Source organism: Rissa tridactyla, chromosome 16 (assembly GCF_028500815.1).
Source record: "Rissa tridactyla isolate bRisTri1 chromosome 16, bRisTri1.patW.cur.20221130, whole genome shotgun sequence".
Classification (NCBI taxonomy): Eukaryota; Metazoa; Chordata; class Aves; order Charadriiformes; family Laridae; genus Rissa; species Rissa tridactyla.
In genome coordinates, this window is record NC_071481.1 from 3,261,001 (window position 1) to 3,283,031 (window position 22,031).

Sequence of the window (22,031 nt, forward strand, 5' to 3'; positions counted from 1 at the left end):
TGAGAAGTTAGAAGAGGCAGTTGTGAAAAGGAGATGAAGTGAGTAAGGAAGATTGCTGGCACGAACAGCCAGCTAGCACAAGGTAAATTGGAAGCAGAAAGGTCTCTGCTTGTCCAAGAACCTTATCCGGCCACAATTTCACTGTGTGTGCTTGAAAAGTAAAGATGTATCGGAAACATTTCAAATAATCATTGAAAAACTCAGAGAGAGTGAGGGGTGGGAGTTTTAGTACAAGTTCAGGTGTAATTTGTTAACATACGCCTCACCATTTTTTAAATGGTGCAGTTTTCCAGGTAGCACCAGCCTTCTTCCTACTTTATCTTAATGCAAACTGAGATGCAGTAAATGCTACCAATCAACCCCCCCCCGTCTGCTTGTTTTTCTAAAACAAATTATTTAGCATATTCTGATGAGGTAGTTTACATATTAAAGGAAGATCTCTTTTTAAAACAGATAGAGAAAGCATACAGTCTATTCTGAGACAGCAATCTTCCAAGAAACTCAAAAATATTAATTCCAACAACAGCTGCATTTTTATTTTTTTTATACGACTTCTTACTACAAGAAGGCCATATCAAAGTATTCACGAAAAGGTTTTCCTTCACTACTTCAGGATTTCTATGGGATAAACAACAGAACTAGCAGTCTTTTCATACAAGCCAAATTAACAATAACCCAATTAGTTTCAGGGTCACTGAAGTCACACCAAAAGCAGAGATAAGCAGAACGAAAGAAACATGAGAACAGAACACTTGAAAGATGTTTGGCATCAGGCAAAAACATTTCTTATACAGACCTGGCACTACAACTTGTCAACAGTGAATGAAATGACAAGGGCACTGCAAGAAAAAACACCACAGGGTTGATGCTAAAAACACACTTAACATGAATGGTATCGAACAATAAAGAGCCATATGAGCTCTGCACACTTTAGAAACTAAATGTGAAAACCAGAAACACCAAGAAAGGCTTTAAGCTATTGTAACTGCTCCCAGAGGCAGGGTCATCTCATTATTTAATTGCAAGATGTCGTATATCACAGCACTGCATAAACCATATTAGCAGTCCCAATAAGAAAGATGAAGACTTTGTTTTGGAACAGCACAGAAATCCCACTTAATTCTAGAAACAGACTGGGGATGAGGGAACACGGCAACAGACAGGACAAGAGGGGACACAGACACACAAATGGGAAGGAAACAGCCAAATACAACAATTAAAGATTAGGATCTACAGCTTCCAGAATTTTAGCAGAATCCAAAGCTTATCAGAACAACTTAAAAAGCAGGGTTATTACTCGAGCAGACAGAGCAATCGGCTGTTCGCTTCGTGCCACTGAGTGCGTTCAAAACAAACCTTATAGGTGAAAAAATGTCAACTCTCAATAGAAATAAATTGTGAAGCAACAGTTAACCCAGCTACCCCAAACTAGACTACTAATGCTTCAAAGTGTGCAAATGTAAACGCTATTTGTATTACATATAAATGATTATTCATATTTGTGTATAATACAAAAGTGTATTTTTACAATACATATTTCAGGGCTCTGACAGAAATTATATTTTGCTTTTTACATTTTAAATACACACATATATATTGAAGATTATTTTTTTTTACTTTAAATCAGAGGAAAAAAGCAATAGGAAACATCCCACCAACGTGTTTCACATTGTGATTACTTATACTAATCTACTTTTATAACTTCAGTGAGAACATACTTCAACAAAGTGCTAATTACATTCAATGCTGCTGATGATTAAATAATGGCATAAAGGGCAATAAAAGCGCTCATTAGATACAGGCATCAATAAAAAAAGTATACAAAGCATTTTACATGACTATGTACTGTGGTTGTTTCTGGCTAAGAGAGCTTCTGGTCATAGCTGACTCTTTTAGCATTAAAAAATAGCACTTATTCAGTATAATATCTTATGGTCACATTCCCACGCCAAAGGGGCTTTGTAAGATCATCCAAAAGGAGAAGTACTTATGAGAAAAATTTAAGGCAACACGTACTTTTCCTATAAGTATCTAAGTAATACAATTGTGCGTGATAGACAAACAGATGTATAATTCCTACTTGGGCAGACAAATGCAAAATAAAATCCTGTACAGTTGGCACTGATTAAAACACCACCCTCCAGTCAGGATATTCTTGCATCCATGCAGCAGAGTACTGCATCACAAAAGAAACGCACTTTCCCAGTCTTTTCACTTCATTCTAGGGGAAACGCTTAAGGTTCCAGGAAAGTGTCAAACTTCCTGATCAATCAGTTTCTGTGACATATTGTTCACTGCACATTTCAAATGGTAAAGTGGTTAAAAAAGGTTAAAGAAAAATTGGAAACTTTCCATTTTCAAGCCACTTTTATAAGGAGCTGAATTATTACCAAAAGCCTCAGGAGGAAATAGATTTTTCTGGACAAGTGTTTTTATAAGAGATGCCAGCAGTAATAACTTCTATGCTGCTAACGGGAATTCACACATAAAAAAAACTTAGATCAATGAAATAAAATATATCTCACGAGCATATACATTGTGGAAAGGAGGATTATGAAATTTAGTGACACTGAAGATTTTATAGAACATTTCCTTTTTAGTGGATGATTTACTTTTCTTATTAATAATTAACTGCTCTAACATCTAAGTATTTTGATAAAGTCTTACATTTATACTCACCTGATTCATTTTGAATTCCTGTTGTGTTCTGAAAAGACACACACAACAAAGAAACTCCTTTGATTACATGAGCCCTAAAAAGAAAAACAGACAATTGTAACACGTACTTACCTACAAATTTATACTGAATTGAAAGTACACACAGACCTGTAGTTTCTCTTCCCAAAGCACTTGTCACAAAGCAGCATATTGCTTTATAAAAAAGAAAAAAAAATCTGCTGCAAGCTACAGTTTTGTTATTCTAGCTCAAATGTATACGAATAATCTCAGGATGGATATCTATCATTAATCTTTCCCCCAGTTTTAACTGATGATACAACAGAAATGTGCTCAAGTACGATTGCTTCATTTGTTTTTAAAACCAAGTTAGCTTGTTCAAGATTGAGTACTCTTAAGAACTTCGGGAGTCAGATTTCTTGAAAATTTAATATCAAAGCATTGTGAAAGACCTTCAGTGGTTTTCAAATTAACAAAACGCACGCATTTGAGTCTCCGCTCTCCCTTATTAGAAACAGGAAATGCTTCCTTAAAATTGAGCCTTTTATTAAGGTATTTTATTACATTAACACATTTGGCATTCTTGTTTAACAGAAGGCTGAGGTTTCAAAAAGCTTCCTAGTTCAAGCAGGCACCAAATTTGGAAACTCATGGCTTAAGACAAAATCAGAACGATGCCATATCTAAGAGTTTAGTACATCAACTCACTTCTTTTTTTAAATACATACAAAAAAGCATTATTGTTGGAAGCACTATCCTCCCTCATACACAATTTTCAATAAATGAGCAATACCCTTTTTTGGAGGTTAACTAGTACCTAATCACTTAAAGCACTTTATTCAAGTACTCCTATTTCTTCCCTCTCTAGTTTTCTTATTCTAACAATGATTAACTGGTTTTTACTAAGTACTTTGGATAAATACTAACATTTAGTTTAAAATACATTAAGGTAAAACATACTTCAAATAAATTTCATATAATCCTTCACATCTTTGCACTGTAAGAATTCTTAATGATGCATAACAGTGAAAATAATGCCAGGTGTCCTACAAACGTTGCATTGCTTAAGAAATTCATAAGGAAAAACTTCCTTGAAAAGGACACTTCTGTTGCATACAGCTCTTCCAGGATTAACTCCATTTGTCCTGATGTTTCCATATCACATTAGCATTTAGACAAACAGCTGAAACATCTGTATTTCAGTTCCAGTTTTGCAACCGGTTCCGTGGGATTTACAGTTTGCCGGCAAAGGCCAGTTATGGGATAAGGAGCTCCATCTGTGCAGCTTTTCAACATCTGAAGAAAAACATTCCTTTTGGAATTTATTTCACTACATCTGACAAGTACAAATCAATTCCTAGGAATGATACATTTACTAAAATTTTCTCCAGCACTGATGGAAAACACAGAAAACACCAAGAAACCACCGAACAAATAGAGAATAATATCCCCAGGTTTCGTTACTAGTTACAATCCTGAGATTGCTAAATCTTGCCAGGACAATAATGTCCCTTTGGCTCTAAGTTTCTCATGCATTAGAACACAGTTGTTTCTCACACATCTTCCACATACCCTTTACTTCCCTCAGCCTTGATTTTTCCCTCCTGACAAATCTGATCTCTATTTCAGACATTTTTGCGCAAATGCTTTAGGCAAATGGTCCCTGAAATCTGATCCATAGGCTGCCTGTCACCTGCTGAAAGTTGCCTTAGCACATGGAAATGCTCATTAAAGAAAAAGCAAAAGTTGGAGTCAGTATAAACTTTAAACTTCTGTACTTGAGATGAGGCCTGAATAAAAGAGAAAAATCCAGCGCTGTTATTCATTGGGACAATACCCACACAAAGTCAATTCATAAATTAAATATTTTGGATAGCGAGAGAGGCACCAAAAATATTTCCTACTGTGAAAAACTATTTTTAGTAACAAATGTCTTGGTTTTCTATGCTTGGCTACAAAACAAAATAGCCATTGCTCATGTAAAGGCAACAAAAGCAAGAACCTTTTATTGCCATGATTTTAGAGCACAGCCTGATGAGCTACTCTGACTGTAGCACACGAGTTTAAGTAGTTATTGACTCCAGCTGCCTATTTCTACCTTTTCTCCTCCCCCTCCCTGAAGATTAACAGTCCCTCCATGACAAAGGCTTCATATAACCGTTCATATAACTGTTTTCTACCACGGTTCTGGAAAGTGACTTCAAAAACCTACTACAGACATGCATGTTACACTGCGGTAAATGACAGTCACCTGAAGTACATATGTGATTTTCAACGCTGAATAAACAAGAAAGGCATTTAACCTAGGACTCTAGATATGCAAAGACAATAAGGATTTAAAGCACTGTCTTACAGAAGCAAACATTCAACGCCATGGCTGCTCAGCCACTGAATGTAAAGAATCTGAGAGACAACACGTAAATATCAATTAAGTGATGGGTTGAAGGGGTCAGTGCTAAGGGGAAGTCCTGTCAAGCTAAATATTTCCTCCAAGCTGAGCTTTCTTACCCAAGTTGTTAAATAAATTAGTCAAAAACTTGAAAAGCAGTCAGAAACTACTTTTTTTTTTTCATTTGATCAGTAAAAATACCCTTTTATTGCATTTCATATACTAACTCAAAATTATTTTGCTTTGAATTAATATTGTTTTCAAAGAAAATTTCAAAACAGAAAATAAGCCTGGTATTTTCACAAATTTTATAAGTGCTTTATTCAGCTATTAAAGAATTGGTTATATCCAAACCTCTCAACGGTATTTCTTAGGAGAAGATGACAAATCTTAACATACTCATGGATTTAAACCTCCACATAACACAGTTCAGGTTGATTCCTAACAGACTGCGCTACTCTGCACTCTTGCAGCTACAAGTTACCAGAGGAACCAGTTGACCATAAAATACAAATACATGAGAAATTATGCTACAGTAAACTAAAAGCTTCAACAAGTATTTATAAAGCTATTAATTTAAAACACACACTTCATCTTGAAGTTTTATACCTGCAGTTCCAACAAGTTACATGTACGAGCTGTCCAATTTTAAAAAAAAAGCCTGAAAACATTTCCCCGCATTTTCCTGACTCCATTTTACCTGTTTTGTTAACAATGAACTCAACTATGTAGAAAGCAAGATTAATTGCACTGGGGAAAAAAAACAAGACTATACACAGACTTATGTACAGTCACTAGTTTTCTTTCTACCTAAATGAAACATGATGTCAGAAAAGAAGACAAAGCATCTTTAACACTAAACTTGGGAGTTAACTTCTAGTACACAAAGTTCAACAAAAACAAGAAAATACAAAACATATTCTACAACTGCTGCACAAATACTAGTTCCTGTATGATCAATGACTATCAACAATGTATTCATTCTTCCCACTGCAAGCAGAAACAAGCTTTCACTTCCTACACTAATGACTTTTTAGGTACTCATACAGTCAAGTCCAATGCAAGGTCTTCCAGGAATGCCCCAAAGAAAGTGATACTGCTCTGATTTGTCATCAAGGGAATTGTCATACAGTAAGTTTAAAGAAGTGATGATGACCACATTAAATCAGTTTTAAAGTTAGCAATAGTTTACAACTGTATTAGTACTTTGAAAAAGTCATGTCAGCAGCTCCATCAAATAGAGGTTACAACTATTGCTACTCAACCTTTCCTCCGAACTCAACAGCAGCACATACCTGCATCTATCAAAGACCTGAATATTGTTAATAACATCTACCACAGGAAACTTTAAAGATTGACTGAAGTCCCTAAGAAAAGCTAAATAAAGGTTCTATGCCAAAAATGAAGCACGCTGACCAGCACAGTAACCTGAATTTTTAAAATTAATTTCCAGAAAACATTGCCAAGCCATATTTAATTCAAACCACTACCTACTACTGTATCTCATGAGTAAAAAAATACTATGCACTTTCTGAAGACATTAAAGCATCTGGGAAACAAACACAAGCAAAAGAAGATCTACTGTATCATACCATCTTGGAGTGTCAGAAAAGTGCATTTAGAAAGGCTCATTGTTAGGCAACAAATTATATTTATTTAGATAAGAATATACAAGGCATTCATACTTAAACACACACTGTGGTCACTCTAAAACATAACACTTGAAACAAAAAAATATTTTAACCTTATTTCTGAATTCTACACTTAAGAATTTTAAATATTCCCTTACAAAAGATATAACTTGCTAGGAATACAGTTTGCAAACAAGAGCAAGTAATTTTATACAAAACCAACATTACAGATTGTCTTTTTCAAACTAAATCAGATATTACTGCTAGTAAGCATTCCTAGGTTTTACTAAATAGTCTATCTTCTGATTTTATAAGCCATATTTATAATTTCTGTATGTGGGTTTTTTTTAAAAAAATCCCAGAATCGAAAAAAAAGCACTTTGAAAGAGAATGTTGCTTCCAATTCAGAGAAAGGAAAAACCAGACATAAGAGTATCAATCCTGTTTTGGAAGCTGAAAATGGGACATGCATTACGTCACTGCTCCGGTAAAAACATGTTTATTATAGAACCAGGAACAAAACCTGAAAGTCTCAACAGTCTGCTTTCCTAATGACCAGCGGTTCAGGCTGGGATACTGCAGGGCTCTTTTTCTTTGCTTTAGTTTTTAGTTGCAGTACATGATTTTTTTTTAATTGTATTTTTTTAACATCAGAACATTTATATTTTTTCAATTTAATACCGAAATACTCTAATCCACAAATTCTCAGTGTATTAAATGAAACAAGGCTTGCCAAAAAAAAAAGTTCATGTTAACTCTGAAATATTAAAATATGTATTTGATAAAAACAAGAAGCACTATCTATGGGCACCTAATTGCAAAGGCATTTTCAGTTACTCAAGACTGCCAGAATAAGAATGGAGAAAAAACAGCCAAACAATGATTTTCTCAACAATAAACTCTATTACCTACTGTCCATTAAGAAAAAAAGGTTTTGCTTGCTGCCATGTAACCAAATGAACTATTATACCTTAGAAAGATTTAGTCGGAGAACCAAGAAAATAAGCCAAGAAATCACCTACACAAAAATAAAATGCGAGTCTACTAATTAAACAGCAACTAGTCAAGAGAAGTCAACAGAAAATAACGAGTCTCTGACAACTCCAAATATTCAGAAATACCGCTCCAATCTTCAGATGTAAGTACACCTTTCATTCTACTTGCAAAGACAGTAAATTCAAATGAAAATTTTCTCAGACAAGCACATTGCTGATTTACTCCTACATGAAGAAGTCCATTTCAGTCATTTCCTTTTACAAAACAGGACTCAGCCTCCAGCTTTTGTCTACAGACGTGTTTTATACAGAGGCAGAGAAGAAATATTTTTCAGCTAAGAATACAATCAGAGAAAAAACACATTGGTAAAAGAAATTCTTTCACGGGGTGGAAGGCATTACGTATCAGGATCATACCTGCCCTTTCACGTGCTAACAAATTCAACAGCAAATATTTTGCAAAACTTCAAAAAGGTACGCCAATGCAGACAGCCAACACATGAGTTTATGAACTCCGGCTGTTTGTAAGTCCCTGATTAAAAAAAAAAACCATACAAGTAGCAGTGTCCAATCTCCGCCAGTAAGCAAATGACTCATCATGACCAAGGCACTGTCCTACTGCTATAAGCCATAGATTAATTATTTTTTTTTTTTTCTGGTTGAGATCCTTATTCAAAGGTCTTGCAGGCACACTGCAAATAAACTGGATTCCTATGATACCGAAATACATTAACACACTGGTCATCTCTAATCTCTCTGAACTTCTGTTCTCAACAGACAGCCACCTAGCAAGCAACAACATTCAGATCTCCTTTTTATATACTATTACTTATTTACCCTTAAGAATCAAGGCTTTTATATACAACAGTGAAACGGGACATCACTGCGCTGGAGGATGGGACTTCAAGAGGCATTTTAGTTTTTACAGAAAAATAGTAGTTTGACTTTCTGCTTTAATTCCCTTCCATTTTCAAGCAAGTATTCATGTCGAAAAATAAGGCTGGGTTATACAAACGGACAAAAGTACTACAACGTCCTTCCCCTGTCTTTCATGCTGCTCTGGAAGAAGGCTGTTCTTCGCATCCCCGTACCTACACTAAACAGGTATCAATTCAGGAATCTCCAAACACCATCCTTATCATGGCATTTCTCTTCGAGATATATTATCCAAAGTGATTATTTGCCTTTTATTTAACGTAACTAGTGTTTCACTGTAAATGAAACTTGGCCTCATTTTTATGGTCTATGCCAGCAGGCTGTTAAGACGCTTCTGCCCTAGCAAACACTGGGAGCTATACAGAATCATAGAATCCTCTACGTTGGAAGGGACCTTTAAGATCATCGAGTCCAACCACCAATATGCTTGAAGACCAACAGATACTACTAGATGGCTGGTGTTGCTGTCTGCACAAGTCCAACAGCTCTTTTGTTTCTTAAAAGTCACTCGCCTCATCTATCAATGATGCAGCTCTCCATGTGAAGAGTGCCAGCGCTATCACTGATTCACCATCACACATTTCAACAGCTGGAAGAGCTGTCTACACCAAGGAAAGCATACTTGAATTCTTAACGTGCACATCATTTTTCCTAAAATGTAGCAAGCATCAAAAGACAGCAATGTAATAATTACATAGCACACTGCTGTACATCTCCAGTTCTCCTATCTATTTAGTACGTGTGAAAAAACTGAAAGACTTTTCATCCAAATAACATGCCCAAAGTCAAGAGCATGGATTGGGAACAGCAAACTGGTATGGCAACAGCAATGCAAGCAGTCCTGTTGTTTTTAAGAGCTGTCCACCGTTGATTACTCAAATGTAAAATGAGAAAAATATTTCTCCTGCCACTGAATGACCAGATAGCAGGTGCAACCACTCCACATGCCCTTCCTTCTTCAACAGCTGAAAACAATTTAAAGTTTTCTTTACCAGTTCAAAATGGAAATTTTGCAGCTTCATATGAATTTGAAACCACTTGTAACTTTACTGACGACTTCAGCTACCTGAGCATGAGATGGTTATCAGCAATACTCCACTTGCTGCTCTGGCTTCAAATATAAAGTGTACTTAAAGATACTGTTGTCCCTTCTAAAGTACATCAATACAGCTCTTGATCTGTCCTACCTGTCTTACTTGCAAATTTTCTCTCTCACCCCAAACATTCTTCCCAATGGTACTACCATCATGAAGAAATCTCTGATTTACGCGACATGTCCTAGAAAGGCTATTTCCAGTGAGGAAACCAACTTTGACATTTCTCCAAGCCCTCACTCACCCATCTTGGCAGACACTTGATCTGCAGCAAGCTTCAAGGCATGTGAATTGCCAAAACTTTTGAAGACGGTGTATTACAAACTGCTTGGAAGACAACAGTTGTCTTGCAACACCAGGCTGGCAGTGGCTATAGAGCTCTGCTTCACCAGCTGACACCTCCAAGCCAGCATTTTCAAGGAAAAAAACCCAAAAAGCAGCCCAAGGGACGGAGCCCCTTCTTCCGAAGGGCCTGTACCGCCATCCTCCTCCCTTACCCTTGCCTCCACCCTCCGGGCCCCCCCTCTCCATAAGGCTCTCCCGCAGGACCACGGCTCCCACATCCACACCTCGCACCTGCAGCTGCTGCCCGCTCGCCCACCCCGCGGCCGCGGTTGCCACCTTCCTCCGGGCCCGGCTCCACCTCCCCGGGCCGGGCCGCCGCCGCCGCCGCGGTCCCCTCCCAGCCGCGCCCCCGGCTCTGCCCACCGCCCCCACGCCCCGTCCCGCCCTCCAGGCAGCCCGGCGGGTCCCGCCGCCTCCCTCTCACCTGCACCGCTGCCGCCGCCTGCGGCCCGGCTCGGAGCGGCACGGAACGGCCTCAGCTCCGGTACCATCCGGGCGCCATTTTGTCTCCGGCCTCGGAAGTGACGTTGGGGGGAGGCCAGCGGGCAGGTCCCGCCGCAGCGGGACCCCCCCCGGAGCGGGGCCGCCCCCGCCCGCCGCCCCTCCTGCCTCCCCTCAGCCGTGTCACCCCCGGTGCGTCCCCGGGACCGCCTCAGCTCATCCCACCTGCCGGAGCGGGCCCCCGCACCGCGGCCTCCAGCCACCACCCCTCATCCCAGACAATGAGCTGTGGAGAAGAGCAGGTTCTCTTTCCCTATTTCTGAGCGGGGGTTTTTTGGTCTGTTTTTCTTCTTTTCGTAGTGATGCAGCTCCGCAGGGAGGTGGTTTTCTCGCCTCTGACTGAAAATGAAAAAAAAACAAAAAAAAAAACCAAACACAAAACAGTGGCTGAGGGGAAATTATTTCTGTAGCTGGAGGTGATGTATGGGAAGATCCTCGCCCTGAGGAGGCGCGGGCCGTTTCTCTGGGCCGGTGCTCTGACAGGCGAGACCTTTTTTTGCTGCACATATATTGTGATGTTCCATGTAAATTTATTTTTTTTTTCTCAATTTTCCAATTCTGAACAAGTACCTGACAGGAAAAAAACCTCCCTCCTGGGAGGTGTTTGTATTGCAGGGCACAACAGTGTCTCCCTTCCTTTAATTTGAAGAGCAAAATAATTTTCTCTCTCGCTTGACTTTTGTATTTATAATACTGTTAAAGAGATGTAGTCCTCCTGTCTAGGACTATTTTTTACATGGAAATGTTAAGAATCTGCTCTTTTTCCAGAGGAAAAACCCCTGAGTTAAACCCATAGAAGATGGGAGGCATTGATACAGTTATAGATTAGCGGTCTAAAGTACATAAATGTTTTACATTACTTGGATTATTTTGTTTTCACATTTATTGTGCATGTACGTCAAGGACTAACGTTAAAACATTAAAGCCTGGACACACAAAATATCAGGACAGAGAAATCCCATTCCATGAATCGAAGCTAATCACCTGGCTACCCGCTCTTGTCAAACCAAAGCTTTTTAAAATGATCCACCACATTCCCAACAAACAAAGACAACCTTTCAAGCATAAGGAAAATGCACACTCTGAAACCAGAGAATTTGAATGCCTCTGTGGTAATGCTTAACTTTGCCAAGCAACAGCAGACTGAAAAATAACAGGACACTGTGATCTTCCCACCTGGAATTGTCAGGATGTGTTTGTATTTTAAAACGTTGCTTAGGTATACCAAAATCAGTTTTGAAACCTCTAATTTTAGTGGTAACAAATCCTCATATAAATATGCTTAAACTAGTTTATTAGGCTGGATTAATTTAATTCTAATTTAGCTGTATTAACATTTAATTTCATAAGTAGGTAGACTGATTACACCTGTGTAAGTTTTGGGGTTATTTTAAGAATAAACAAGGCTCCAATTTGACATGTTGGAGCCTTATACCTAGAGACAACGAAAACATAGAACAAAATACATACTAGAGTATGTATTTTGTAGAGTACAAGCCTTTCTTGTAGGTGGGAAGCTTCTGTGGGCCATTGTTGGGGCGGGTGCATCTGCCACAAGACTCACTCCTGTTTTGCTGTAAATCCTTACTAACATTGAGAGGAAACTCTGAGGATCTGTGTAGTATGGACAGTATGTTTTTAAAGCTATGATAGGATCCAAAAGGACAGAATCTTTGTCAAAGTTCAAAGCTACAATTCTTTCTGGAAATAATTCGTATTTATCTCAACTGTGGTAACCAAAGTACTGACACTAATGGAGTTTCTTATGTGGATAAAGGGATTTGTAGTTTAGGAGTGTCATTGTACGCTTATTTGCAAAAGGCGAAAAAGGATGTAGAGGAACAAAATACTGTTTTATTTCTGGCCTGGGATTAATATTTATAGTTTAGAGTCATTAAATGGCAGAAACTCACATTATTTATAAATATTTTAGCATGTCACTCTTGATGTAGAAGTCCTCCATGTATGAATCCCAGGGCTCTCAAGCTGCTCATTTAAATTATAAATGTCTCTATGAAGCTTACTGCAACACACTACCTTCTCAGAGTCAGAAATGCTATAGCAGGCCAAATGCTCTTTTTTTTCAGAGGTATCCAAAACCAGTGAGGCTAGCGGACTGGCAACATTAAAAAGGCAGGTGGTAGATTTTGGTTAATTGTGAGGGAAACATGACAGAAATACCCATCGTTACAATAAAAATACAGTTTCCAATATCAGCCTTGCCTCAAACACTTGTTCTATAACTCGGTCGCTTCCTTGTAGTATTCTTCGCTTGCATCAGGGCACATCTGTGACTGTTAATATTGTTTTTCCAGAACCCATAATTCAGTCACACTGAACAGGAACAAGCTGTCTAGTTTTGGCATAATCTGTGCTGGTTTTTGTTCCTTTCTTGCCCCTGTTTGTTGCCAGACAGACTTCTCAATTTTTTCTTGCCTGGAAGTTTTTGCTTTTGTTGCGTATATGGTATACTCACTTATTTGTGCTTGAAATTTGGGTAAATCTGGCTATGTGTGTACAAGTCATCTTTACTTTCCCTGAATTTACATTGAGAATATATACCACCTGGTGGTGTTCCAGTGGATTTGCACTTCAATTTACACTATTTCTGGTGGTCGGAGAAGCCTACAAATCTTTAGTTGATTAAAGTTATGAACACTTACATTTTTTGTATTCTGAAAATATCAATATTACTGCTATTGTGCTCTCTAAAATTATGATTAGGCTTTCATGTTACCTGAGTGCTGCCTGTAAGCACACAGGCACATAATATCAGCACACAGTAGAGACAAATACTAGCAAAAACTTTTTTGTCAGTCTGGATGTCTGACTGAATATATTCAGGGTGACTGAAAAAGAGACTCTTATGTGGTTAGACAGGGAATTTCTTACGTGTAGAAGTCTTAGTGAGCCATGGCAGGAACAAATATTTCTAGAAAAGGTGTTTCTCATCAGAGGGTCTAAAGTGGCCTTGAAACTAGCTCGACCCAACTGATACCAATATGTCCAGTTCTTCTCTTGTTAATTGGAACAAGGTCTCTGTTATCAAAACTTTCTGTGCTATTCTAGTTTGTCCTGCACGTTATGGCTTAAACTAATAATTTCTCTGTGAAAGACTGATACAGTTGAACTGCTAGGGTTACTGGTTACTCAATAGCTCTGAATTTAAGTAATATTACCTTTTTTCTAAAAGAGCATTTTTGACAGATAAAACAAAGAATTGGCTGAACTACTAAGATACTTAGGTAACCTGGGCTTGAAATGTCCTGGGGAATAAGACTTAAAACTCAAGCACTTAAGTATTCCTGCTTCTTTCACTTCCTTCTGGTTTAGATGATCCTTTCTAACTTACCCTCAAGGTCCTTCACAATCCTTATTTTTGTTTCTGCTTTCTACAGCCTAGGTCATCTTTGTACCAGGAGCAGGTTTTGTTAGAAAAATCTAATTTTTCACAACTTAAAGCAGTGTCCAAGCTTATCAACGGAGTTTTACACTACTCACAAATGTCTCACTGTTTGCTTGCTTTGCTTCTTGTCTGAGTTCGTTGCTTGCCTGTTATACTGTACGTAGGTTCCTCATCTGCTGTCAAACAAGTGCTTCTTTCCCTATAGCTATGGAGAGGTTCCTTTTCAGGACCACTTTACGGAATTGATAGATCATACCTAGTTAGTCTTAGATATTTGGCCTCCATATGCATGCTTCAAGTGGCCTTCCCACAATTCCCATATGACCAACTTGAGCAAAAAGGTAACCAGGGGGTTATGGGTAACTCATGGGGCAGGGTAATGGTGTCAAGTCAGTGAAGTCAGTTCACTACCTCTTGAGCACAGGCAGTGGAACCTAAGACTTCATTTTCTCCCTTTAAAGAACAGATGACTTCTGTCCAAGACTGAACAGACGTGCTTCACTTGAACATTGCCTTCTCCAGAACTTGACAGCTGCTGAAGTCTTCAGTCCATCAGGTAAGTTTTGTAGGACTTAGTAAATATTACCTGAGTAATGAGCCTATGAACTGACTAAAATTCGTCTGTGTCAATTACACCAACAGTGACACAGGGATAAAGAGGAGGTCCATTTAAATTTAGATAAATTTAAATTTATCAACTGACACTGGATAGTAACCGTTGCAAACTAGAGTAGATGTTTTAGGACTGCTTCTGTAAACTGATTAAAACACTACAGGATGGGGTCCAGACAAGTTTCTTCGCTGAATTAATCACTTAAACTTACTTAAACACAAGAAATATTTATGTTGAGAGAAAATGCTGGCAATACTCTGTGTAAGGGAAAGCATTGTAAGAATAGTGTTTAACTTTTGTTTTGGCTACCTGCTACTTGTGTAGTAACAAGCTGCCTCTGAGGATGAAACAGCACTGAGTATGGCAAAAGCATCTGGTTGTTGTCTGCACTACTGCTTCTTCCAACTTCTAGCAACTGGATCAATCAAAAGCACTTGAGGTGCTATGGTATAGGCATGCTCTGTGAAACCAATGTTTAACACTGGTTTTGTTGGAAGCATTTTTAAAAATAAAATCAGGCTTGGTGGCTAGGAGGCAATATATAATAATCGGAAGCTTTTATATTATGAACATGTTCATTTTTCTTGTAAAAATGCCTTCAGTAATTCTTACCACTAGCTGGTGCTAGGATACAGTTTACTGAGTGTGCAGTCATGGTGCATCTGCATTATTAACCTGCAGTGAGGAGTCTTTCGTTTTAGTATTCTGCATGTGTATTTATTTATATGTTGCTTCTTGTCAGGTGTGTCAAATCTTAAGCCATTCTTGTGGTTCTTGCTCAGTATTCTGCATGAAATGCAAGCACACTTTACCTTCTCAGATACTTCTATTACTTTCCACTCAGTCAATCAAGCATGCTTATTGTGGAAGTAAGCTAATTAATCACAACAAAATAAGCTAGAAAAAATCCATTAGGAAAACTGTTTTCAAGGAGTAACTTCATAATTACGGGTTAAACATTTCTTAAGTTCAGCACATATAGGTTTAAATGAACAGAGGGCAGGATTTGCCTCCCTGTGAGTTGTGGTTAATAGCAATGTATGTTTTCATAATCTCATTAATATTTTGTCTCTTACAAAGAGACAGATCTTAGTGCCAGGAGTAGTTTCTTCAGGCTAAGTCCAGCTCTGAATCACAGAGGTAACTTTATGCAGCAACTTACACTATGTAAATTCTTTTTCTACTTTACTAATAAAGCAAAGGCTGCCTGTTAAAAATGTGAGCTGTATTTTAATATACTATTTAACCTTTAAGGGCTGGGTTTTGGGTCAAAATCTCTTGTACCACCAATTTCCAAATGCTATGTCTAAGTTGTGAGAAGTGGACTTATGTTAATTCTCTTTGTATAAAGTTTGTATGGGTGTAGGCAGGGAAACACGGACAGTTCTGCAAATGGCTGGCCCTTATTTCTCAGCAAATTGCATCAGTGCTAAGTGCACAGGAGAGGACATTCCTTCGAGAAGGAAGGCAGCATGTGTTATGCTATGCTTAATTATTTCTGCTTATTCAACGCCTGTGTTTTTTTGCAACATGGTAGATAGGAAATGAGGAAGAACTGACATTCCCATCTCTTTTCCCTTGAGTACACCTGCTGAACCTGCTAATTCCTTCCCTGTTTCCTGTATAGGATGAATGAAGAATGTCATGAGGCAAAATATCCACAGGACTCGAAAGTAATGTGTTATTTGAGGCTAACATGGTTGATAAAAGCAGGAAATGAAGTTGCTTCCCACCTCAAATGAGACATACAGTACTAATTTCCTAAGACAAACATCAGTACATTTAAAATTGCCTTGTTAGAAAACATTTAGTCATTTGAGAGGGGAGGAAGAATATTTTTAATAAGGATTTAGGTTTATCCACTTCTAGTCAATGATTTAACTCAGTTGCTGGTCAGTATTGCTTTTAAGCTGTTACCAGATGGCAGTCTTATTGCAGGAAAAATTAGTTAAAGTGCTTATATAGTACAGAGAAATGCATTTTCTTAAAATATCAGTAGCTTTCTGTTCTGCATAGGAGAAAAGAGGTGTTCTCTGAAGAACAGGACAGATGATTGTCTCTACCATTTTTCCCCCTAAAAAAACAGAGGGAGCTTCTGGTTTTACCTGGGTTTTATTGGAATTGTTGCTGCATTGCATCAGTATCACTCTTGCTGTGCTCCCTTTCCTATTGGAAAATAAGGTTGCAATTACTTTCTGCTACTGCAGCCTCTTCCTGATTACCTTCTGTTAGGAAAACTAAACCTGGTTTATACCTGTGTTGCTGTACTGTTTCAGATGAAAAATAGTCCAGTTCTAAATTACTTGCAGAGCACAAAAGATGTTTACTTGATAGAACTGCATTATAATTCATAATGCTTTCAGAAACCTAAGCCATAAAAAAATCCTAAAATCCTTCTTTCCATTTTAATTTTTATAAGATAGATTTAGCAATGGGGAGGAGAGAGGTTGAAAAATATTTGCTATGAACACAATCTTTATCAAATAAAAAGCAGTTTTTTCTTTTGTAGAGAAGTGCATTCTGGGATTTTCTATAACTATAAGCACAAAGAGAAGCTATGTTAATGATGTGCATCATGAGGCATATTACAGGAAGACTGCATTTGATAGTGGTCTGCACTGCATGTCAAAATCCAGAAAATACTCAGCAGAAATCATGAAAGCCATCTGACTTTCTAATGGACTGTAGTTCCTATATTGAGGGAAGTTTGCTAATGAATACAACTGTAGCCTAACAGAACCAGCACATGGCACAGTAACTCCTACCTGGAGAAGCTGAACCTTTCTCACAGTATAATTATCGATACAGTTTGCTAGAAGGTGTGGTAGACTGCAGAAATCTTTCAAAAGCCTATTTTTTTGAAAGCTATATTATCATTAAACCAAATTAGCTTGATTTGAGATATGTCCTTTGATTTTTCTAGACTGTTAGGGAAAAACTTAGATTAAAATCAAATTATTCTTTTTGGGAGAATCTGTATTTGTACACCTACTGAGTCAACAGACCTGCTACAGAGGGAGGCTCTGACTTTGAAGAGCAACTCTTTTCTACCCTTCTGTCCCAGTCAGTATTCCTTTATCAGTAAAACTTGTTTCTTTATTTCAACTTGGATAAATCTTGCAATGGTTTAATGCAAGGGAGTGCCTTCTTTATCCTTTGAAGAAACTATTTCAGGAAGTTTTAAGGGCAGTTGTGGGAAAGAACAGCTCATCTATATCCAAGTGCATTTAAATGAACTTCAAGGCTTAATGTTGGTAATTGATGGGGTCCTGATTGCACATAAAAATAAGGATGTTGTATTTCTATGCAGTAGAACACTCTAATACTGGAAGAGCAGCTCAGGATGAATTGAATGGTTCCTCAGCCTTGTATTTGTGCTGTCAGATCCGAGAGAACACGTTAGAGCTATGATTTGATTTTATGATAACCTGAAATGTAGACCAGGAGAAGATCGGATTGATGCCCTGGAGCCCCTGTATGGGTTTTTTGAGACAAGCTTCTAATCTGTCAGAAAACACATTTTTAAGAATGTTTATCCCCTTATGCAAGTTTATCTGAATACTGATGTGACTTAGCCTCTGAAATAGCCCCACAGATGGGCAAGTCCATTGTTTCATTTTAGCTCAATCTGTAAGTGTGAACGAAAGTTAAATTTTAGTGAATATAATGTTTCACAGTTCTTTACTTTACCTACTTCTTCCATTTTCTACTTTTTTTTTTTTTGGTGGATGGCACTGTTTGGTTTTGGTTTTGAACTCTCGAAATCAATCATCCTTGCCAACTGCTTTCTGGAAACAGACCACGACCTTGAAAACGCATGGAATGCGCAGCACTCCTTGCCTGCTAAGACACTCACCAATTTAGCATTTACCAGAGTCTGAAAATCTGACTTCTCCAACCTGGAAGAGCCTAACGAGCTACATAATTGAATGGGGATCTTTGTGTTGCAGTCCAACTGTTTGTTGCAGAGCAGGGGGAGCCGTGGGTTTGGTCCAATGCCTAAATCTACAAGGCCTGGACAAAGACACATGGCTAGTGTGATCCTGGGTTTATTTATACATAAATGCCTCTGTGCTGCAGCTGTGAAAAATATACAAAGCAGTAATTCAAACTTCTCATTATGGCACCTAGTGTCAAGTTACATATCCACTATTACCTTCTGTATCTATTAGTAGTTGTCTAACAAAGCTAGATGCCAAAAACTGCAGTATGATTAATACTTTAGGTTAAAAAAGCTGCCTGGAAAAGTATGGCTATGGTTAATCTGATACTTCATCTAGTTAAGTAGCTGAATATAAATAGGTATAACAATGTCTTCAGGCATGGTGTAGGCTAGTTATAACCTAAGCTTTAAATTGCACTGGTTCAGTAGCACCTACACTGCAAAACTTCAGATGGTGGAGGAGAAATTATTTTTACATGGAATGGTTTTTCATCAAAAATAATCAGAACATGCTTCTGAACTGAGGGTTCTTGGTGGGCTCAGTTAGCTGCTTTTTCCCCCATGTCCGTTGTTGGCATCTTATATTAAAGAATATTAAGGATCATGTTATCATAAAACATAATGGAACATCACTTCATTTGAACTAATCTGAAGCTGTGACAGGACCAACGTTTAAAGATTGCTGGGTTGGTGGCTTTTCCCTTACCTGCGGTTCTAAGCCTTGGCAAGTCACTTAATCTGTGTATTGTACTCTCCTGAACTGGAGATAGTACTCGCCATCCTCATGTGAATGATATATCAGCACTTTTGAGTTTAAGAACTTTCCAGAAAATGTTAATGTGCATGTTGTGCTTACTTTTTAATGAAATAATGTGTGGTTAAGATACTTGCAATAGCATACTGAAGGTGCTCTTAAGATAGTGAGTAGTTACATTTAAAAGCAATTGCTGCATGTTTAAATTGGTACTTAACTATAAATTAACCATTTTTAAATTTATAGGAGTAATGAGATCTCTATAATTCTTCTGGTTCCTACTTAATTATTGCTAGTTTTATTGAATTAATTCCTCTGACATTTGCTGTTCTCATAGTAAAAATATGCACTTGATAAATTCTTATAAGAATTGCTGTACTGACGCCTAGAAGTATTATAAATATTGATGCAGCAAGTCATTGCTTTCATAGTATGCTACTGCTGTATATCTTCCTCACAGACAGAAATACAAGGGGACAACTATGTTTATGATATTTTTTAGTGACATCTGGCATTCTCACAGGAAGCCTGGTGCCTGCTTGTCTGTTAGGGAGAGCCGCATTCATGACTCAAAGCCAAGCTGCAAAAGGGAACATTACTGTTACTAACTATAAAGGAATGAATGTGATCAGGAGTAAGGACTTTAACTTAAAAGCAAGTGTTGATATATTGAATGTTGTTCCCTGTGAATAAAAATCAAACCTGGCCAGCTGGTGAAAGTATGAAGCTGTTGTTTCCTGATGTGTTCTCATTCATAGGAAGTCTCCTGACCTTGGGCCTTGATTCTGCAAGCATGTATACTGACCATTCATTTCAGCTTCCAGAACTATTTGCCCTGGGACAATGTGCTGTTTGACTTCTTGCAAAGCAGAAAAGATCCCGTCTTCCACGTAAATTCTACTAAAAAACATGTAGCTTGTATTCAACCAACCTTTGAAGTCCTGAACTAGTAATGGGAAGTTAGATAATACAACTCCATGAAGGCTCAGTCACAGAATGCTGCAGTAGTTTGCATATGGAATATAGACCTCTGCACAGATTTTTAGTCTATACTTATAGAACATTTGTATTGTGAAGGTACAAAAGGGAATTAAATTAAGAATTTTTCAGTAGAATGTAAATACGTAACAAATGTGACAAAGCTTTTAATGAAGAAGCCATTGTTTCTTGAGGTTTGCTTGAAGCTGAATGGAATGTTCTACACTTGAGATTTCTAGACAGCAAGGTGGTATGAGTCATCAGAACATTAAATGTATCAGCATAGCAGCAGTTGCGGTTTCTTCATATTGTCAGAATAATGGAGGTCTGATTCTTCAGAGCCCTTGGTTTCTTTAGCTGTATCCTGTACTCCAGCTGATAATCAGAAGGAAATTAATGTCTTCACATTTTTGCAGGTTCAGATTTAGTACAGCACAATATTTAATACTGAGTCTCCGGTTCTGGAAGCCCTGCAAATAATGTTTCAGTGGAGCGTGGGCCATTTGTTAGGGGCTGATTTCACCTAAGATTAATAAAACTCTCCTTAAACTAGAGGGCAGAATAAAAAGGCACAGTTAAGACCAGAAAACTTAGCTAATTGGTATATGAAGTTAAAATGGCTCTGAGAGAGAGATTCTGGAGTAGGAGCAAAGCACAGTTTACTTGAGCAGAATGCAGGCTGTTCAACTAGTATTCTGTACGTGATCCAGGAAAATTCAGAACTTCACAAAAAGGTTGTCTGCTGTAATGCTATGCATTTTTCAAACGGCGTCTTCTTACTTCTGGCATAACCAGTATTCAGAGGAGACATACGAATGGTTTTCTCATTTTATGGTATTTGCAAGTTAGCAGCAACTGAGCTGGTGCAGAAGAAGCTGGTGACATCTGTGCTATTCTCTACAATGGTTGAATAATTCATAATTCCATATGGCATGCATTTGGTCAGACATCAAGCGCATCTTACAGGGTAGTTTCCATACAGACAAGAAATTGTTAAATCTAGAGTAACAGAAATTACTATTATGTTGCCACAATTAGAAAAAGATGTAATCTTCCTGCTTTCATGTGATTTTACATGCATTTTTAGCTAATTCTTACGAGTCACACAAGCAAATAGAACAGTCATGCATGAAACTTGGTCATAATTCTCTTTCAAAAAAACAGTGGGATGTATGGACGTGTGGAAACAATACACCTGAAGTAATTTGGCCCCCTGTAAGTACTGTAACCTAGAAGTACAGGGGCAAAGGAAGTTAGTGTGAAAAGGTAAACTCTTTCTAGCCAAGACAAATGTCTTCAACTGGACTGAGTCACAGGAAATGGAAGTGTATTAAGGTGTGTGTGAATTGTATTTCAGGGATAGGACCCCATGTGCTTATCCATAGAGACTGCAGGCTTGCTTTCCTGAAAGATAACTGATTTAATATACCAGAAATTTCAGAATTGATTGGGTAAACTGTGTGACTTTGTTACGTGAGTAATGCTGCAGAATGCAATGAGTCATAGGTAAAAAATTTACTGACAGTTAAGTTAAATAAGATCCCTTTTAAAAAAAAAAGTTAAACTGAGGTCCCATGGCTTCAATAAAGGTAGTGAAAACTTTTAGGCCCACTTTTAGGCCTTGGATTTTGTACTTTAAAAATACTCAATACCAACTTAGCATTAGTAAAGAACTGACTTAATACATACACTAGACTTAAACTTGTTATAGATTTTACCTAGTGCATACATGACTGTGTACAGTGGTATATTTAGTTTAGAATCTTCCTT

The 22,031-nt window shown here is 37.9% G+C and overlaps 2 protein-coding genes across 7 annotated transcripts in view; one reads left to right on the forward strand and one right to left on the reverse strand.

Annotated features, from left to right (window-relative positions):
- Positions 1-10,579, reverse strand: part of PRDM2 (PR/SET domain 2) — a 72,134-nt gene extending 61,555 nt beyond the window's left edge. For 4 of the 6 annotated variants that reach the window (XM_054222214.1, XM_054222215.1, XM_054222218.1 and 1 more), the window contains exons 1-2: positions 10,491-10,579; positions 2,680-2,753 (exon numbers count right to left, since the gene is read on the reverse strand). In XM_054222214.1, the coding sequence (XP_054078189.1) occupies positions 2,680-2,688 (9 nt within the window). In that variant the 5' untranslated portion in view covers positions 2,689-2,753; positions 10,491-10,579. Of the gene's footprint in view, positions 1-796; positions 840-2,679; positions 2,754-10,490 lie in introns of all 6 variants that reach the window. The other 2 variants (XM_054222220.1, XM_054222219.1) reach the window with 1 other exon arrangement.
- Positions 10,580-10,697: 118 nt separating this feature from the next.
- The window catches only part of LRRC38 (leucine rich repeat containing 38), a 66,615-nt gene continuing 55,281 nt past the window's right edge, over positions 10,698-22,031 (forward strand). Inside the window, exons 1-2 of the transcript XR_008469541.1 lie at positions 10,698-10,809; positions 14,435-14,529. The gene's annotated coding sequence lies outside the window, so the exon portion shown is untranslated. The remainder of the gene's footprint in view (positions 10,810-14,434; positions 14,530-22,031) is intronic.